The 18,063-nt window shown below is 41.4% G+C and overlaps 3 protein-coding genes across 3 annotated transcripts; 2 read left to right on the forward strand and 1 right to left on the reverse strand.

Annotated features, from left to right (window-relative positions):
* Positions 1–3,471: 3,471 nt before the first annotated feature.
* Positions 3,472–11,669, forward strand: hgd (homogentisate 1,2-dioxygenase). Its single transcript, XM_079234558.1, has 14 exons — positions 3,472–3,561; positions 5,322–5,393; positions 5,647–5,735; positions 5,832–5,937; positions 6,425–6,484; positions 6,564–6,655; positions 6,781–6,815; positions 6,929–7,008; positions 7,305–7,404; positions 8,209–8,333; positions 10,030–10,134; positions 10,252–10,378; positions 10,763–10,944; positions 11,041–11,669. The coding sequence occupies exons 1-14, from the start codon at positions 3,547–3,549 to the stop codon at positions 11,182–11,184; spliced, it is 1,332 nt and encodes a 443-aa protein (XP_079090684.1). The 5' UTR covers positions 3,472–3,546; the 3' UTR covers positions 11,185–11,669.
* A 121-nt stretch (positions 11,670–11,790) lies between these two features.
* On the reverse strand, positions 11,791–13,609 carry ndufb4 (NADH:ubiquinone oxidoreductase subunit B4). Its single transcript, XM_079234559.1, has 3 exons — positions 13,422–13,609; positions 12,172–12,315; positions 11,791–11,942 (listed from the first exon to the last, which is right to left on the reverse strand). The coding sequence occupies exons 1-3, from the start codon at positions 13,596–13,598 to the stop codon at positions 11,880–11,882; spliced, it is 384 nt and encodes a 127-aa protein (XP_079090685.1). The 5' UTR covers positions 13,599–13,609; the 3' UTR covers positions 11,791–11,879.
* Positions 13,610–13,725: 116 nt separating this feature from the next.
* Positions 13,726–16,970, forward strand: LOC306750794 (sperm-associated antigen 16 protein-like; the record flags this gene model as incomplete). The annotated part of the gene is made up of 2 exons (XM_079234268.1): positions 13,726–14,404; positions 16,888–16,970. 2 exons carry the CDS (start codon positions 13,726–13,728, stop codon positions 16,968–16,970), a joined length of 762 nt encoding a protein of 253 aa, XP_079090394.1.
* Between the last annotated feature and the right edge of the window lie 1,093 nt (positions 16,971–18,063).

Genomic DNA, 18,063 nt, shown 5'->3' on the forward strand with positions numbered 1-18,063 from the left:
CAGAAAGGCCATCATTTAATGACTCCCAAATAGTGCCCTCCTCGTTAGAGCTATCGTCCTGGAAACGCGAGGCTGTGAACCAGGAGAGCGCCGCACGCTGCAACAGTCTTTTATCTTCATATTAAACCATTTGCATAACATTAACGCGATAGATAGGATTCAGGAGATACTCAACCCACTCGGGGAGAGACAGAGAGGGTATACTACATGTCCTTGCAAATCTAATCAGCGTTAAATGGAGCTGTCAAATGTGTGTGTGTGTGTGTGGAGCTGGATGGCTCATGTCAGGAGTCATTTAACATTAAGCTGCAATGGTGTGTAACAGGGCTGTAATTACAAAATACAAGAATCCAAGTTATTTCTTGTTAGATGTGACATCCAAATACAGCAGTTAACTACCAGTGATACACAAGACAAGGCCAGGCGGCGACAACTCAGATGCCATGCGCACTCGTGTCCTTCAAAAGTTAAGATTAAATAAATGACCACGTTGAGCCATGTTTTACATCGCTATAGCAACTCTTCAGAATACAGAGATGTAGCCAATGAGGACAAATCACATTGCTGATGTGGTTTTGAATGATGGCTGAGTTGTGTGATATCCGCAGGCTAACAAAAGACTCAATTTCATGTTTTGTGTAGATTTAGCTCCTACTGTACCGTATGAAAAGGGGTTTTGCTTTGTGTTTAAAAGAATATATCTGACAGCTGCTTTTCCCCTGCTCAAATAAGAATAATGCGACGTCGAAAGAATGTCATCACTGTAGAGAAACAAGAGCAGGGAAGTGTGTAAGCACACTAATTAGTTGTTGCTACTTGCTACTGCCTGATTAATTTAATCAAAAGTGCACAGTACAATGCTGCTCAGGCTCTGTGAAAAGCTTTTTCTAACCATTTGTAAAGTAAACTGTACATAGGTGGCATTGCAAAAGCTGCAGTGCATGCTAGAAGCCATAGCACTGACTTGATAAGTTGTAATGCCACCGTATTGGTCTTGTAAAAGGCCCTGCACACCCTGCAACAAGCATGTGCTTGATTGACATGCCCCCTTCTGTTAGCTTTGTTGCACCTATTGGGCTTGGCAAATTACACCTTTTCAGTTCTTGCTCGTGCATTGAGTTTAGTGACATTATTCCCCACATATTAACCAGAATGACTGTCAACGAGCTGGGCAGAATGAATTTACTGAAAACAACACCATAAGAAAAACATGCCACAAGAGCATGGAGATAGATTTAGTTTCAAGAGGTTGGGGTTTTCTGTGTTTGAGATTTGCCAGCACTCAGACACAATGGAATTATGATTGTGGTGCTCAAAGCGTCAACTTGTGCTTCATCCTCATGGAAACAGTCCACAGTGAGGTCTTTCTTGTCCAACGAGGACATTGATTCTTTTGATGATTTGAACAGCAACAAAACTCCTTTCATGTCCATTGTATTGCGGGGGTTGCAAAAGTTTTGAAAGCAGATATCTGAATATCTGAAAACCTCGGCCATTAAAACCAAAACAATCTCCGTGGCTAGATGTCACATGAGGTAGGTGGGAGACAATCTTTTTTTGTTTGTGTCTTTTAGATGAGATTACCCTTTAAAGGAGATTGTCATATAGAGGAAGGGGTTAAAAATAGCCTATACATTTGAAGTAGATATGAAAGTTTGTGCACTTGCATGTGCTGTGAAAGGCTAAGGATGTCATCACAGAATAGGCATGTATGTGTGTGTTCGTGCACATGTGCGTGTGAAAGAGAGAGCAAGAGATTGCTTGTTTATGCATATGGGGATAGACTGTGCCAGGTGAGTGTACCATTTACCATCACACCATTGAGTTCAGCAGGCATCTAATAACAAAGCATTTATGGCCCACTTACGCATGCATAGATATAACTGTCAGTCGGCAACAACAGTCTCTTCTCTCCCGTCTCCAGCTATTGCTTCTCTTAAAACACATAGGCACCATCCGGATTGAACCCAAATACTCTAGAATTCTATCATCAGACTCGGGGATGAAATTAAAATCCCTCATTTTCTTTCTCCGCACAAGGAGCAGATCAATTTCCGGAGACTGGGACGTGATATTTTCCTGCCATTGGGCTTTCTCGTCTTTGGCACAGCACCCTGACTGGCTGCCAGCGGGGGGCCCAGGCCTGACTGCACGCCTCGCCGGAGAACAGTTACTTCTGCCGCGGCGAGTTTATTTGCGCCTCGCTATGAGAATTGCCATCATTTACCCTTCCCCAACACCTCCCAAAAAGAAAAAGAAATAGACAAGAGGGGAAGCGAGGCAAGACTGAGAGAGGCGAAATTGATTCTTTTTGATAGGCTACATGCTGCACAGGGGACATTAGGTACCCCTCGTTTGACCATCTATTTCAAGAAATGAACCGAATACATTTTGCGTAAAGTAATGTATAGGCTTTTTGGGGGCCTTCTGCAAGAATGAATTGCTCTCTGCAGCATGCAGAGGTTATGCCAATTCATCATGCAGCTGTACAGGAATAATAACTCACTCGTACCTCAGTTTGTGTTAAGCATAATGAAATTAAGGGCAACTTGATGAACCATAAAGCATTACATCTGGAGAAATATTGGTCCCAGCGTTTAGGTTGGTGGCATGTTCAACACCAGTGTTAACACTTATGGAAACATTGTGTAGCATTAAGAGGCATCTATTGGCAGAACTGGACTAATTATAATATTTACAAGTTTTATTTAGTTTTATTTAATCACTTGAAAATAAGAATTTCTTAAACCTTGAAATGAGCTGCTTATCTTTACATGCGGAGTAGGTGCTCTTTACAGAAGCAGCATCCATGTTTCACAGTCGGTTAATCTTCAAAATAAACTCTCATGTTCAAAGAATGTATGTAGGCGACAGCAAATTTGGGAGCCATACACTGAAGACTCTACTCATAGATTTTTGTGTGTAGCATAGATGTTTGTTTTGCAGGACGTGAGGATGTGCATGACACCATTGTTTGCACAAGCAGTTTTTGGCCATTAAGAAGGTCAATATAACAGACTAATAGCATGCCTGTTACGCCATTGTGTGTAGACTACTTATAATATATAATGTGTGTATTACTATTTATAATTAGTTTAATGATAATCTAGATAATCTAGTGTATTCTCCCTTTATCAATATTAGGCTAAACGGTTGTGTGAGGCGGATTACAGTTGTCTGTGACTAACCCTAACCTGAGATACAGTCTTTCCTCCTCTGGTGAACTGTTTTAGAAAGGTCCTATTTGTTACCTGATCGATGCACTCAACGTTTTTAGATGTAATCTTGGTTCTTGTTTGCCTCTCTGTGACAGTGGTCCTTGTTTGCACATGTTTGGCCATCCGACCCCGTCCTTTCCAGGCCCTGCTGTTGCGTCACGGAGCCCGTGAAGGTTTAATTGAACCCAGATTGAGAAAGATCATAGATCCAGCCCCCTTTTCCACCCAGTTCAAACACTGCACTGGATCGAAGGGAGGGCATTACGAGTTAGACTGCAAGTTAAATTGTAACTACTGAGCTACGAGGACATTATTAAAAGACAGCACAATGGCTGGGCTCAAGGTAAGGCAGCGTTCACTCTATTCTACAGTGTATTTAATACAAATACCAGAAATATGCAACGTTCTGCATCGAGCCAGAACAGAACAGAACCGAGCCGGACCTGCTGGCTGAGGGGCGGCGTTGCGTCCGGCCAATCAGAGAGCTGCATTCAGCAGCTGCCCAGACGGGGTCTGAGACGCATCGGCAGCTTCAGAACAATCGTATTTCAGTGGGAAAGCCTATCAAAAGAAACGAAAACAGTTGCCATTCGTGTATTTTAGTAATGACCATTAAAAGTTGGCTGCAAATTACTCGATCAAGCATTAGCTCTCTCTGCACGTTTTTTTCTCTGCAAAGCATTGTTATCAGAATACCCGCGTCGTTTCCTTAACAGCAGAGTTTATGTCTATGGATTGAACCGGTAGGGACAAGTAAAGTGTTGTGGCAGCTGGGTGACATACGTTTTCACTCAAAAGCATTTAAAGAATGAACGTGGCTAGGTGACTCGTTATGACTGACAGTTCCTGCGATTTTAACCTTTTTTCTCAAAGTTTTTGACTTTTTTTTGCCTGTCGTGTTACTCTTAGTTGAATTAAATCCAACCTTACACCATTCACGAGGAACAAACTGGAGACTCAAAAACGTGTCTACGAACGCACCAGGGCAGATGCACGCGCACATATGGAACCCATCCATGCCTGGCAGGGACTTTTTTGCAGACCAACAATGACTCAGCAAGTTTTTCTTTACATTGTGCCATGATTTGTATTTCTGTAGTCAGAAAATACATGGTTGAGCAGTGCCAGTGAAGAAGGAACTGGGAGTAATAATCCTATCATAATTGAAATATTGATCAAAAAGTAGGCTACTGTGGAGGATGTTAGTGTAATTACTGTCACACAATAACAAAAATAATGGATGACTGTGAGGGGGGAAATTTGGCATAACTGCAGTTTGTTTGATCATAGATCTAATGTGAATCAATATGACAACAATTAACAAAAAGACAAGCCTTAATGACAAGCCTTCAAATTTAATTATAAGCAGCATGAACACATTTATCCTGCATCACAATGAAGCCCCATGATGTTTACATGTGATTTCTTTTTAATTTTTCACTTTAACTTTGCTTAACCCTCCTGTTATGTTCGTTTCTCAGGTACAGCAATGATGTTCCCAGGTCAATGTGAACCGGTGCATGTTTAATCATCCAAAAGTGGTCAGAAACCCCCAAATCCTAATAAATATGCCTTGTACCTTGTCACCAACTCCATTACTAACAATTAAATCAGTATTTAGTGGAATGGAGTTATTCACCCATCCATAGATCATAGTTCAATTAGGACAACTCACTTATTTTCATGAAAAGTACATGTTCAAACAATGTTTTAGGTACATTGGAAAACCCTTTATATAAATTGCATTAGTCTACCATACTTTTTCATGGGCTGGTGTTGATAGATAGAGATGAGACACCTCTGCTATTCAGGGTCATCTTGACCCGCTAAATCAAAATCAAGCCGAATGAGAAAAAAAAGAGCTTCCCATCAAAGTTAAAATAGTATCTGTATTTCTGGCACAGGTGGAGTATTGAGAAAGAGAGTGTGCGTGCGTGTGCAAATACATGATATGAACCTTTTATTTTTTATTTTGACATTGATTACACTAATTAAGGCAAGTAGAAGACTTTTTTATTTTATTTTTTCTAGATTTTCAAACTTTGAAACTTTTACCCACAACATAACAGGAGGGTTAACTTGAGTGTTGAATGTCTCTTGCAGTACATGAGCGGTTTTGGGAACGAGTTCTCTTCTGAAGACCCTCGCTGTCCTGGATCTTTACCTGAGGGACAGGTAACGCACACATCCACAAAAACACATTGGATTATGTATTTACTTGTTTTAGTTTTTTGCTTAAGTGATTTGCATGAATACTTCATGATATACCATGGGAGTTAGAAGGTGGTACTCGTTGTTTCACAGAAAAATATGAAAATCTAGGGTGCATAGTCAGTTTATTTGATTGAAAAATAATAAAATCAAACACTATATTCCTATGACACAGTATTAACACACTGTCTGAACACACTGTAATTTGTCTCTAAAGAATAATCCTCAAGTCTGTCCCTACGGCCTCTATGCTGAGCAGCTCTCCGGATCTGCCTTCACCTGCCCGCGACCAGCCAACAAGAGGAGGTATCCATCTGTTCCTGACATTTATATGAGCTCACAAGACCAAATGGAGCTTAGACATACTGCATTACATAACATTGGCAATTTTTCTTTCTCCAGTTGGTTGTACCGCATCATGCCGTCTGTCAAGCATAAGCCTTTTGCTGCGGTGCCCTGTGGAAATCTAACAGATAACTGGAATGAGGTGGAACCCGACCCCAACCAGGTACATAAAGGCTCAAAATGTTCCTGCTCATTTTGTCAGAGAAACTGTGAATCCTGTTTAAGTCCCTGAAAACTTGTTTTCACAATTCAAAGATCTCTATAAAATGAAATACTCACAATACAAATTTTTGGGAAACTTTGATAATAATACTCTCACGTGTGTACAGTAATTATGAAACTACAGCAAGTTACCTTAGCTGGAAACAGGGGGAAACAGCTAGCCCGGCTCTGCCAAAAATGGAACAAAATCCACTAAAACCTCTAAAACTCACTCATGAACATGTTAGAGCTTGTTTGTTTAATCTGTACAAAAAATAAGCAAACTCAAGCAGTGACTAGCTATCTTCATATTCTACGTACAGACATGAGAATTGTCTTCTAATCTAATTATCTAGAGAAAGCCAACAAGTGTAATATGCCTTTACTTATCTGCACCAATTAATTCCTTTGAGTGAATATAGATTCTAACTCTGAGATTTCTCTCACAGCTGCGATGGCTGCCGTTCACCATCCCCAAATCTACAGAGAAGAAAGTGGACTTTGTGGCTGTGAGTTTATCTTGTTTTTTTTTCCACATCGTTTTTTTCTATTAAAGAGGTCACTGATGGGGATTGCTGTATGTTGCAGGGTCTGCAAACTGTCTGCGGTGCCGGAGATGCCAAATCTCGCGATGGCATTGGCATTCATGTGTACACCTGCAACACTTCCATGGTTGACAGGTGAGTATTTATGTGTGCAAATGTGTCCCATGTGTGCATTTTCACATATAAAACAGCTACAACATCTTTGATTATGCGTTGAAGATCATTTATAAGCATTCTCTATTTTTTTTATTTTGTTCCAGGTGCTTCAACAACTCAGATGGAGACTTTCTGATTGGTGAGGAAAAGGGCTGATGATGTTTTCACTTTCAACCATCACAAGAACAATGATAGATCAATCCTCAGCCTTTCTACTCCTTCAAATGTTCTCTTCTCTGTTTGTCCCTCAAGTCCCCCAGCAGGGTGAGATCTTGATCACCACAGAGTTCGGGAAGATAATGGTCGAGCCAAACGAAATCGGTGTCATCCAGGTGAGGTCTATGTTTTTCATCTCCCCAGTTTTCACACAGACATCTACGCCTGTGTCTGCTGTGTCCCCACACCCCACTTACCATATTTAGAAATACATAGTTTCAAAAATGACTTTAAAAGTAAATAACAGAGAAAAGAGGTTTGAGCTACTGAAAGCCTGACCACCAGAAAGTCAGATTTCCCAAACACACTAGTCTATGAACCCATAAGTGCCCCAGCATTGGGTACATCCCACATGTGATTCATAATAGCATTACATTCCCTTTCAACACCACTTTTCATGTGTTTTGTTCAGCAAGGGATGCGCTTCAGCGTGGATGTGTTTGGAGAAACCAGAGGCTATATACTGGAGGTGTACGGAGCCCATTTTGAACTCCCTGACCTGGGACCCATTGGTGTGTGTTTGTACGATGTTTGTGAGAGTAATTTGTGAGTGTGTATTCATCTTTCCTTGAAAGCAGCTCACCAACCCCTTTGTGTCGGTTTCTTGCAACTGCCGGTAGTTGTCTGAATTGGTTTTCACCTTCTTCCCAAATCTGTCATATTTGTAGCCAAGCTAGTATAGACCACTTTGGTCCAGCCTGAAATATTATAGTTATGAATGGATTGTCATAAAATGTTGTGCAGGCATTCATGCTCCCCAACGGATAAATTCTAAAGGCTTAACATCTGACTTTTCCTCTGGGCCACCATGAGGTTTGCGTTTGTGATTCTAAGTAAAATCTTTCAGCAATCCAATAGATGGATTGCCAAGGAATTTGACACCGATTTTTATGTTTCTACAGGATTCATTTGAATAACTTTAGCGATCTATTAACTATTTATCTTGCGCCATCATCCGATGAATATTTAAATTTGTACAATACTTGTATTTATGACCAAACAAATTTGCAGATGTAAGCATGCAAACACGCTAAACAACAATGGTGAACATGGTATGTAGCTGCTAAACATTAGCATGTTAGCATTGTGAGCATAGTAGCATACCGACGTTAGCATTTAGCCTGAATTACAGCTGTGCCAAAGACCAGCCTCACAGAGTCGGTAGAGTGTACTATTGTTAATTTTTAGTGTGTGTGTCTGTGTGTGTATGTATATATGTATATATATATATATATATATATATATATATATATATATATATATATATATATATATATATATATATATATGTATGACCATGCATGTATGTTTTGCAGGAGCTAATGGTCTGGCCAACCCAAGAGATTTCCTTTGTCCAGTTGCTTGGTACGAGGACCGCACATTGGCTACGGGTTACACCGTCGTCAACAAGTACCAAGGAAAGCTCTTCGCCTGCCAACAGGTGCTTTTTTTGTGACATTTCCTTTTGTGTGTGTCATTACACTCGCATGTACACTGACACATTTGGCATACTTGCCCTATTAGCCTATTTAGATTTGTGTTTGCTTCAGTGAACACCATCGAACCACAACGATGATTAACAGGAAACCTGTCCAAGTGAAGCATATGATTCATTTGCTGTTTCTGCCGAATGAATTGCCGTTCCTGATGATTTAACATCAAAGTGTTCGTTGTTATCCATGCAGCAGGTTTCCACCTTAGCTCCCTTATGAGCCTTAATCACTCACAATTAGTTAAGGCATTCTGGAGTTACAGTGAAGCTTTGCTTTGTCTCAAGTTAAGCTTTAATTTCACAATTTTTCACTCAGGGAATGATCCTGCCCCTTCCGAAATGTCCTGTTGGGCGCATAATTGGATCGACACATAATGTCTGACAGGAGGTTTTTTACCGAGACAGGGAGGAGGTGGGAGGAGAAGTTTGTCAGGGGTGGGGGTTGGGGTGTTGTAACCGTGGAAACCATGTCAAACTCAACATGCCACACTGTTATTATTCATTGTATGAAATACACAAGGCCAATATACTGTCGTTTTTGGAGCAAAACAAACATTTTTCCATCGATCTAGCTGCCTCTACTTGAGTATCCGCCCTGTTATGTGTGAGGTGTCAGAGGTGGAGGCTGCTGACTGCACCTCTGACACCCTTCCCCGAGTGAAGAGGGTGAGGCTACAGGAGTACGAAAATAAGGTGGGGGATGCTAGCCTCATCTCAAGGAAGATGCTGGCACTCCCGTCTGGTCCTGCTGTTTTGTTCCCCCGCAGCGTGTTGAAATTGCTCAAATTAACTTATTATTTGCTTGACTGGGCCAATATGTTTGTGTTTTGTGTGCATGTGTGTGCAAGTGCTTGCACTCCTCCATTTCCCCTTCATTTTAATCGAATGTAGTGGAGTTACCACAGATTATTGTCCAATAAATTACCTGCACAAGCTTTCCCAAAGGACTTTTTGTATGGTAACTCTTGTACATCGTTTGTGTGGTTAAGGTTCTTTCTTGGTGTTTTTTTAATTACGTAATGTGTGAATTTACTTATGTACATGTGTATGCATATGTGTTTTATTGTTAGTGTGTACTAGCTGTTCATGTGTGGAAGTGTAGCTGAGCGTGTGTGTAAGGAGCACGGAGGTCACTCAGGAGGCAGCTTGAGTTGTAATGAACTATATTGATTTTTAGAACTGCTGTTGAATGTCTTTTTCGTAGTGGCATTATTAGAACAGAGAAACTATATGAAATTGCTGTGGTTTTAACAATCACGATAAAGAAATATCGCTGCACCCACTGTTACTGCTGCTCCCTCCCCCCTAACTGCGTTGCAGCGAGCGTCAGAATACTCAAAGTTTGGGAAAGTTTGATTGTGAAGCCAATTACCCCATAATACCTGAAGGCGCGTATCACAAAGAACAGGGGGGATGAAAGAGAAAAAAGAATGAAAGAAGCACACTCTCTTTCACAATCTACCCTTGTCATTATGACCAGTTTTTCTCTCTCTTTATGTCAAGAAGTACTCTCTCTGGGAATTTAAGATTACAAAGACATTATTCATTATTCCTTTTTCCCGGTGAAAAGCTCAATTTAAAGTCTTTTGTGTTTGTTGCTCAGGCAGACTCGTCCTATTTGTTTGCTTCTCTGCTTTGCACATAGGATTTCTCTCCATTCAATGTGGTAGCTTGGCATGGGAACTACACACCGTACAAATACAACCTGAAGAACTTCATGGTTATCAACGCTGTGGCCTTCGACCATGCGGTGAGTCATGCTTAACACACAGACCATAAAACAAATTCCTTCGCTTCTTATTGCTCATGAAGTATATTGAACTGTAGACTTCTAGCTTGCCCTTATAAGTTATTGATCTTCCTATAGGATCCATCTATCTTTACTGTGCTGACTGCCAAATCCACGCGGCCAGGTGTGGCGATTGCCGACTTTGTCATCTTCCCCCCTCGGTGGGGTGTGGCTGACCACACCTTGCGTCCACCATACTATCACCGTAGGACCACAATAACACACACACACAAAAAAAAGAGAGAACTAGACTGTTGAGACGTGGCTGAAACTGAATCCCAATTTGAATGGAAATGTAAAATCCGGTCTTGTGAAGCTCATTTCAATCTATCATGAAATGAAACAAGCCAGCCAGAAACTAACATGTCAATTTACACAACCAGTGTCAAGACAGCAGGTGATAACAATCCACCTGCTGTATGACTTTTTTTTTCTCTCCAATTGAGGCACCACCACAGCACCTTTTGTCTGTTTTCACCAGAGATCTATAAAGCCATCTAGTGGAAACCAGTGTTACAGCTTGCATTATATACAGTGAACTGTACCTGGTACAGTGTTGCATTACAGCTCCTCCTGCTTGTCACTTTAGGCAACTGCATGAGTGAATTCATGGGTCTGATCAAAGGCCACTATGAAGCTAAAGAGGAGGGCTTCCTGCCAGGAGGGGCCAGCCTACACAGCGTGATGACCCCACACGGCCCGGACGCCGAATCCTTTGAAAAGAGCAGCACTGCTGAGCTCAAACCTGAGAGGGTGGCTGAAGGAACTATGGTAAAATTAAAATAAATAATAAATATAACAATTTAAAGTCTGAAACTAGTTCCATGGCATCAGTGATGAAATGCGTCACATCTTTTCTTTCTGCAGGCTTTCATGTTTGAGTCATCCTTCAGTATGGCAGTGACCAAGTGGGGTCTACAAACATGCCAGAGGCTTGACAAGAGCTACTATCACTGCTGGGAATCTCTCCGCAGCAACTTTAATCCCAACTGGAAGCCCAGCAAACAGTAGTAGAACAAAGGGACTCAGAAGACATTTGAACCAAATATAGTTGCTAAATAAAGAAAATACAAATGTAATTTGACTTTAAAAAATATAACTACAACCAATGTAAAGTTTGTGCAACTTGGCTTTCTTTTTGTTGTTTGTCTGTTATTTACATTACAGTAAACAACGTGTAAACAACTAAGATTGGAGTTGCACAATTAAGATTCAAACAAAGATGACATTTAAGAGACTTGTTGTATCATGTTAGTAAACAAAATCAGGCTGAAAAATGTGTGCCTTCTCTACTTGTGCCAGTTATCTTAAATGTACCATTATCCCACTTGTGGCCACAGTGGTTGTTTCGCAAAAATTACATAGCCTTACTTTAAACTGTGATTTGCTCAAAGGCACCTCAGTGATCACTGATTGTGAAGACAAGTGTATCTGGATACATTTTTTTGTGCAGATTTTAATGCGTGTACCAAAGAATTTTAGCAACAATGTTTCCTCTTTCAACTAAAATGTAACTTCAATCTTGTCATGGATGTGAGCCTCACTGCCCCAACGTCTACTCATTCTGCACATATTCTCTATGTATTCCCCACTTTTGCCTCACCAATCAAAACCACATGTCTGTTTTTGACAATATAATTTTATTTGTTAATAATAATTACACAGACAGGTAGCACTAGAACACGAAGGTCTTTATACATCAGAGCTCATGAGGACAAACTGAACTTGCGGTCGAGGGTTCCAGCCTTGATCTGCGCTTCCTTCCTATCCTGTAACACAGACAGATAACAGATGATGAGTTAATACAGGTTCCATGGCAACAAAGTCGTATAATCTTCTTCCCTTTGTGTACATTTTCTCAACTGCTCGTTTTATTAGTGAGCATTTTGTGATTGTCATGCATTTTTTGTTCCTCCTGGCAGAAAGAGGGAGACCAACATCATAGCAGTGTGAATGAGTAATCAAGCAAAAGAAAGGTCAGGGCATCTTGTCTCTTACCCTGTCTGTCTTGAAGACATAGTAAAGGACAAAGAGAGGCGCAACTCCAAACATTGCACCCAACAGAGAAGTCTTGAATGTGGGCCTGAAGGTTGTGTAGGGGTTGGCGCGTGCATATACCCAGCGTGTCAGGGCAGGGTCTTCCTGTAGAGACAGAAGAATGCAATTCAATGTCAATGATCACTCTGTAAACAATCTTTGCAGTGTAGAAAAAAGGTAAGAGTCTATTATTATATACTATTATTTACTACACATATATAGAATAGTAGTATGATGTCACAATACTAGAAAACTGTTTCCACTATACAACAACCCAACCTATATCCAGAAGCATTTTACTTTCATTAGGAAAACACAGTAAAACAAACTTTGCAAAGGACAAAAGAGAGAACCCTCTGGAAAAGCTACCCAGGAGGTATCCCCCTGTCAAGACGGGCCTTTTACATTGAGTACTATTGATGAAGGTGTTAATGAAAATGAAAATTAATTATGAATTTAATTTATCTGCATCAGTTTCAGGGTCCTGGTATTGTGCATGTTGGCTTACTGGGACACTTGGATACAACCAAGTCATTACTAATATTATTAGAAACACATGTCACACAGTCTGCCTCAACTTAATAAAACAAAATAGACAACCCACATGTTGGTATTCAGAAGTTAGGTTTTGAAATAATAAATGTAATTCTCGGTCTTCGTTCTTTTTTTGTGAGGAGTTGTGGAGCTTCAGGCAGAGACAAAGTAAAATGTTGGTGTCAATGGGGATGGGACATATGTTCATGCACAAAATATGACTAGCTTAATTGCAGTTTGATTGAAGCAGCTGGGGATGTATGCTAGCAGTGTGGATGAGGCTCAGTTTAGTTGCAGGGTTGGAAGGGAACACTTAATCCATGTTTAACTTTAACAATTGTATCTGTTGTGCATTGACTCCATCTCTAGCATATGGCAACAGTGTAGCACTTGACTAAATCTAAAGATATAGGAAATAAGGGATTTAATATTGATAACAACAATACACAGTATAGCTAACGATACAGTGTTCGTCCAAACTAAAACCGTCCTGATAATATGATTAACTCCACCCAGTACCGTAATCACACAAGCGTGAGGCACTAAAGTCTCTACTAAAGAAAACTCTATACTCTTTAGTAAACACTGGGTCCGTGTGACTTGCGTGCACTGACTACTAGCAAGTAGCCTGAGCCATTTCCAAAGGTGACATTGCTAGCTAGCGGGTCGCCACTTACGATGAGCTCGTTTCTGTGCGGGTTGTTGAGCTGTGTCTGGTACTGCCTCTTTAGGTTCGCCCGTAGCGCTGCCCTGCCCTCTTCGGCACGTCGCTGCTCCGGCGAGACGTTGAAATACTCATTTGGGTCCAGCGTTTTTGGCCGAGTAGCCAAGGGCGCCTCTCGGTAGTCCGCCATGATTGTTTGATGACGCGTAGAACGGGGCGGACGTGAAGTCGTGAAATCTCGCGTTGATTGAAGGAACCGTCGCCACGGCAACATCAAACTTTCTCTCGCTTTTTAGGTCCGTGTGTCAAATGAAGCAATGAGCGCACGTAAACAAAAACAGGAAAAGGACGAGAGTGTTCTGGGTGAAAGTGATGACGACTTTCAGTATGAAGAAGTGTCTCTCGTGGAGGACTGGAGTTTGACAGAAGGGGAGGAAGATTTGGAGGCCACGGTAAAAGCTATCCAGACCCGGGCAGAGGCCGGCGCTCCTTCCCACAGGCCCAACGCGACGTCCAGCACACACCGGTCCCAGGCCGTGGATGACTTTCTGCGCAACTTTCTTCTCCAAATGTGCATGACAGAAACACTCGATTGTTTTCAGACCGAGTGGACCGAGATGGTGCAAAGAGCACCGGTGGACACAGAACGGGCCGGTGTGGTACCGGAAGTGCACGCTGAAAACCAGCGTCTGGACAGCGAGCTGAAAAACGCGCAGCGGGAGGGTGAGGAGTACAGGATGGCAGCATCCGCCGGAGCTGAGACACTGGCGAGGGTCCAGAAAGAAAGGGACTTCCACCGGCTGCAACATAAGCGTCTTGTCCAGGAGAAAAACAGGGTCATCGAGGAGATAAGAAAGCTTAAATCACAGTGCGACCACTACGAACCGACGTTGAAGCGAATGGATGAAAAATACCAAGCAGTTTTAAAGCAGACCATGCTGGTGACTTTGGAGAGGGACAAGGCCTTAGTGCAGGCGAAGAGTCAGGCAGCTGGAGGTGAAGAAGGAGCGGGGAGCAGGGCCGGAGAGCCAAGTGTCAAAGGGACAATAACCCATCCAGTGATGCAGCCAAGACCTCCTCCATCTGCAAATAGTCCAACTAGGGGGGAGTCAGTGAAGGCAAATGTTTGTTGAAATAAATACACAAGACTATAGCACGGTTTTCAAGTACCAAAACTTATATTTGGAAAACTTTTTTTTGACGTTTTGTACTTTACTTCAGTTAAGAAGAACATGTACTTTATACTGCACTAAATTTAATTTCTGTCATACATGTTTGTGTCTTGTATGTGACTTTACATCCAAAATAGTATAATAGAAAATAGTGTGCACATATTGTGTATCCCCCATGTCCATTATTGACACACATCAATGTATTGATGTCTAACAGTTTAAAAATAAAAAATAAATTATTCTGTCTGCTGTCCACGATAAAAATGTTTGATTCGTTACTGTGTTTTGTAAGATTTACCTTTATGCCCATCATAGTCTACCCTATCCAAGGCGGTGAGATTGTTTTGTTTCGTCAACACACTGATGTATACAGTATGTGATTATAGGCAGAGCATATTTTTTTAATAATCGTCAATATACTTCTTCAGTCCATGTCACTCAGACATTCTTTTTATCAGCCACCTGTCATTGCTCTGTTGTTTAGATTCAGATTTGGTGCATTAGAGATTCTAACCACAAGAGGGCAGTCTCTAGCAATCTTTACACTACCATAGAGTCATTGTGTCCTATCCTCAAATTGGAGGAGAAGGAGAATGTGTAATAGCAGCAATCTACTGAGCTGCACTCAGGGATAAATCAGTAGTAGCAGTTACCAGCTTCATTCCTGCTCACATGAGTGCTCTATTTTCCCCTTGACAACCACAGAAATGCTACCGCTTGTTTGCATGGGGTTTGGATGGAAAAAAGCCACCGGCGTGCAGTGGGCAGAAACACTAAAGGGCTAGCATTGCAATTTCAACTTCTGAAATTACATTAGAATCCTAATGCAAATATCACATTTTAGGGTTTAATATCAACCGATATGGTCAGATCAAGAAATCATTGTATTGGCACAGTGCAATATCACTTTCTTGCAGCTATATTTCATTTTGTAAGAGTTTATCTGGTTATACTCTTTATTACACCAGCGTGATGAAATGTAAGAATATCTGCACTATAGTTGTATAGCTTTTTCACAGATATATGGCTTTACAATTGGATTATGCAATAAAATACAACTTCTTATTTTTCTCCCTATACTTGCACTTCAAACTCGAGTTGCAGCGTATAGAGATGCTGAGAGAGCTCTTTGATCCGGTGCGGCCCAGGCAAAGCTGCAGTACGTGTGGCCAAATGATTTATTCTCCTCTCAGGACCACTGCAGTTTTGAAACATCCATTTATGACTTCAAAATTCAAAATGAGACCACACTCCCCAGCCAACAAGTCTGCCCTCTCTCTTACCATAATGTTCAGAGAGACATTTAGCATCAAATTAATTATTAACAACTGGCAGGCACCCGGCAGACCTCACTTGGTATTGAACTTTGGGATGTTTCTGAGCTGTGTGCACAATGGCAACAAAGAGTCTTTTAAAAGAGTTATTTCCTTACAGCCTGCGTCCTTCTCCGTCAACCTCCACATCCCTTTATGTCTTTCTTTCCTCAGAACATTTGGTATTTTATTCTTTATCGTACATCAGTGATGCTGACTGAGGTTTATTTGGATGCACTCACTGTGCAAAGTGTTTGACAAAGAATACAAAGATAAAGATGTGATACAGATATGGAGGCAGTTACAGAGTGAGAGATAGGACAGGAACGAAAAGTTATGGAGGTTTTCTATCAGCAGTTTGTACCTTGCAAGCCTTAATCACTCCCAGTAATCACAAGGCTTTTGTGCTGTTTTGGTCTTCTAAAATGCGAGCCTGGCTTGGAAAGTGGAAGCAGGTTTTTTTTCTGACCACAAGTTAAAAGTACTTTTCTCCTCATTCTTTACCAAAGGCCCCAGAAGTGGTTTGTAGACTGAGACAATGACCTAATGTGTTTTGCTCTTTGGTACTTATTCATGATATTTCCTGGCCCAGAGACTTCATTACTCTGCTGCCTTTGAGGAATGCAACTAAGGAATGTAATGTTCCTTCCCACCCTTGTTTTCATCTACAATACATACTTGTGCCATTTTAGAGCCTTAGCAAATTTCACAAACTGGTTACAAAGTCAATGAACTGGAGGTTGGAGGCAGGAGGCTTGCTATTTGCAGCCAACAAGTTGTACCTCCCATGCCGATATTACCTTTTCCAGCCTGCCCACCTCTCCCTCCCTCCCTCCCTGATTCCTCATGTCTGAGGAGCATGGTTGTCTTTCAGCCTCTATAAGACGTTTTCAACTTCGTGGCTCCATCCTAAATGTCTGAGGCTGATTGGAATTCCTACCCCTGCCTGGCCGACTCCCTGTGCTGCTCTCTCAGCTCCTCTCTCCACTGACAGCCCTGTCCACTTCACAGCCCATGACGACCTTTGTGTCATCGAGAAATGAGAAGGAGAAGGAGAGCCCACTTGGCTCAGGCTGAACCAAACCTGCTTTGCATCCCTTTATCTCTCTGCCTCCGTGCCTATTTCTCACTGAATCCTTTGCCTTGTTTATGCAACTGACTTATAACAGGCTTTGAATTCTGATTGATTGAGAGAGATTGCTTTAGTCTCGTTACCAGCCATATATATGATGTGTTGGCTCCTCATTCCTTGAGTTATATTTTTAAGAAATGCGGCTCTCTCCATTTATCATCAATTCTCTCTGCCTTCCCAGTCTAATCTATATCTATGAAATGGATTCTCCCTGTCTGAGAGTATTCCCTTCTTAATAAATCAGCTTACTATGGACCTATATAGTGGGCAGCGGGTCAATCTCAGCAATATTTTCTGCTTTAATGTACTGAGCAGGGCAGAGATGGAGCCGTGGCAGTGACTCAGCAGGCATCCATCATCTTCAAGGAGTGCTACGCAGACAAATTACCCTGAGACAGAATTGACAAAATCTTTATTTCAGCCTCATCTTGGCACTCGGCTTTTAGGTCAGTTTCTAGATCTCTTACAAATCATCTTCTCAAAGTTAAAGGGATGTATTACCCGTGAATACCTTATAGTGAAGTATGTGGGGACTCCAAATGCCTGGTCGGTCAAGATCAGTATCCAGCATGTTGTCGTTGGCGTGGGAACTTCATGTAAAACCAGTTTTGGTCAAGATTGTAATGTCTCTGCTTCTATTGAGTTAAGGAAAGTCTTGAGAAAACTTAAATACACTGGGTGAACTCAAAATGTGTGGTGTTCAAGTTTTAAACAACACTGTTTATTCTCAAATTTCTGACATTTTATGCTGAGTAATTTTCCAATCGTAGCCATTGTTGGACCACCGCCTCGGGGCCTCCGAGGTCCCTGTTCAAATCCATGAGTTTATTGAACATACCTTAATTTTGGGAAATGCAATTATTTGCTTTCTTTCCAAGACTTACTTGAGAAGATTGATACCACTTTCATATTGTAAACATGTTACTGTTAGTTTAGCTTTGCTTAGCTTAGGATGAAGAATGGAAACAGAAATCCCTTTTCTGTCTCTGCTATCTGCCGGACCAATTCTTTCTGAAGCTAATCTAAGCTAATCATATC

The sequence above is a fragment of the Taurulus bubalis genome, assembly GCF_910589615.1.
Source record: "Taurulus bubalis genome assembly, chromosome: 18".
Taxonomy (NCBI): Eukaryota; Metazoa; Chordata; class Actinopteri; order Perciformes; family Cottidae; genus Taurulus; species Taurulus bubalis.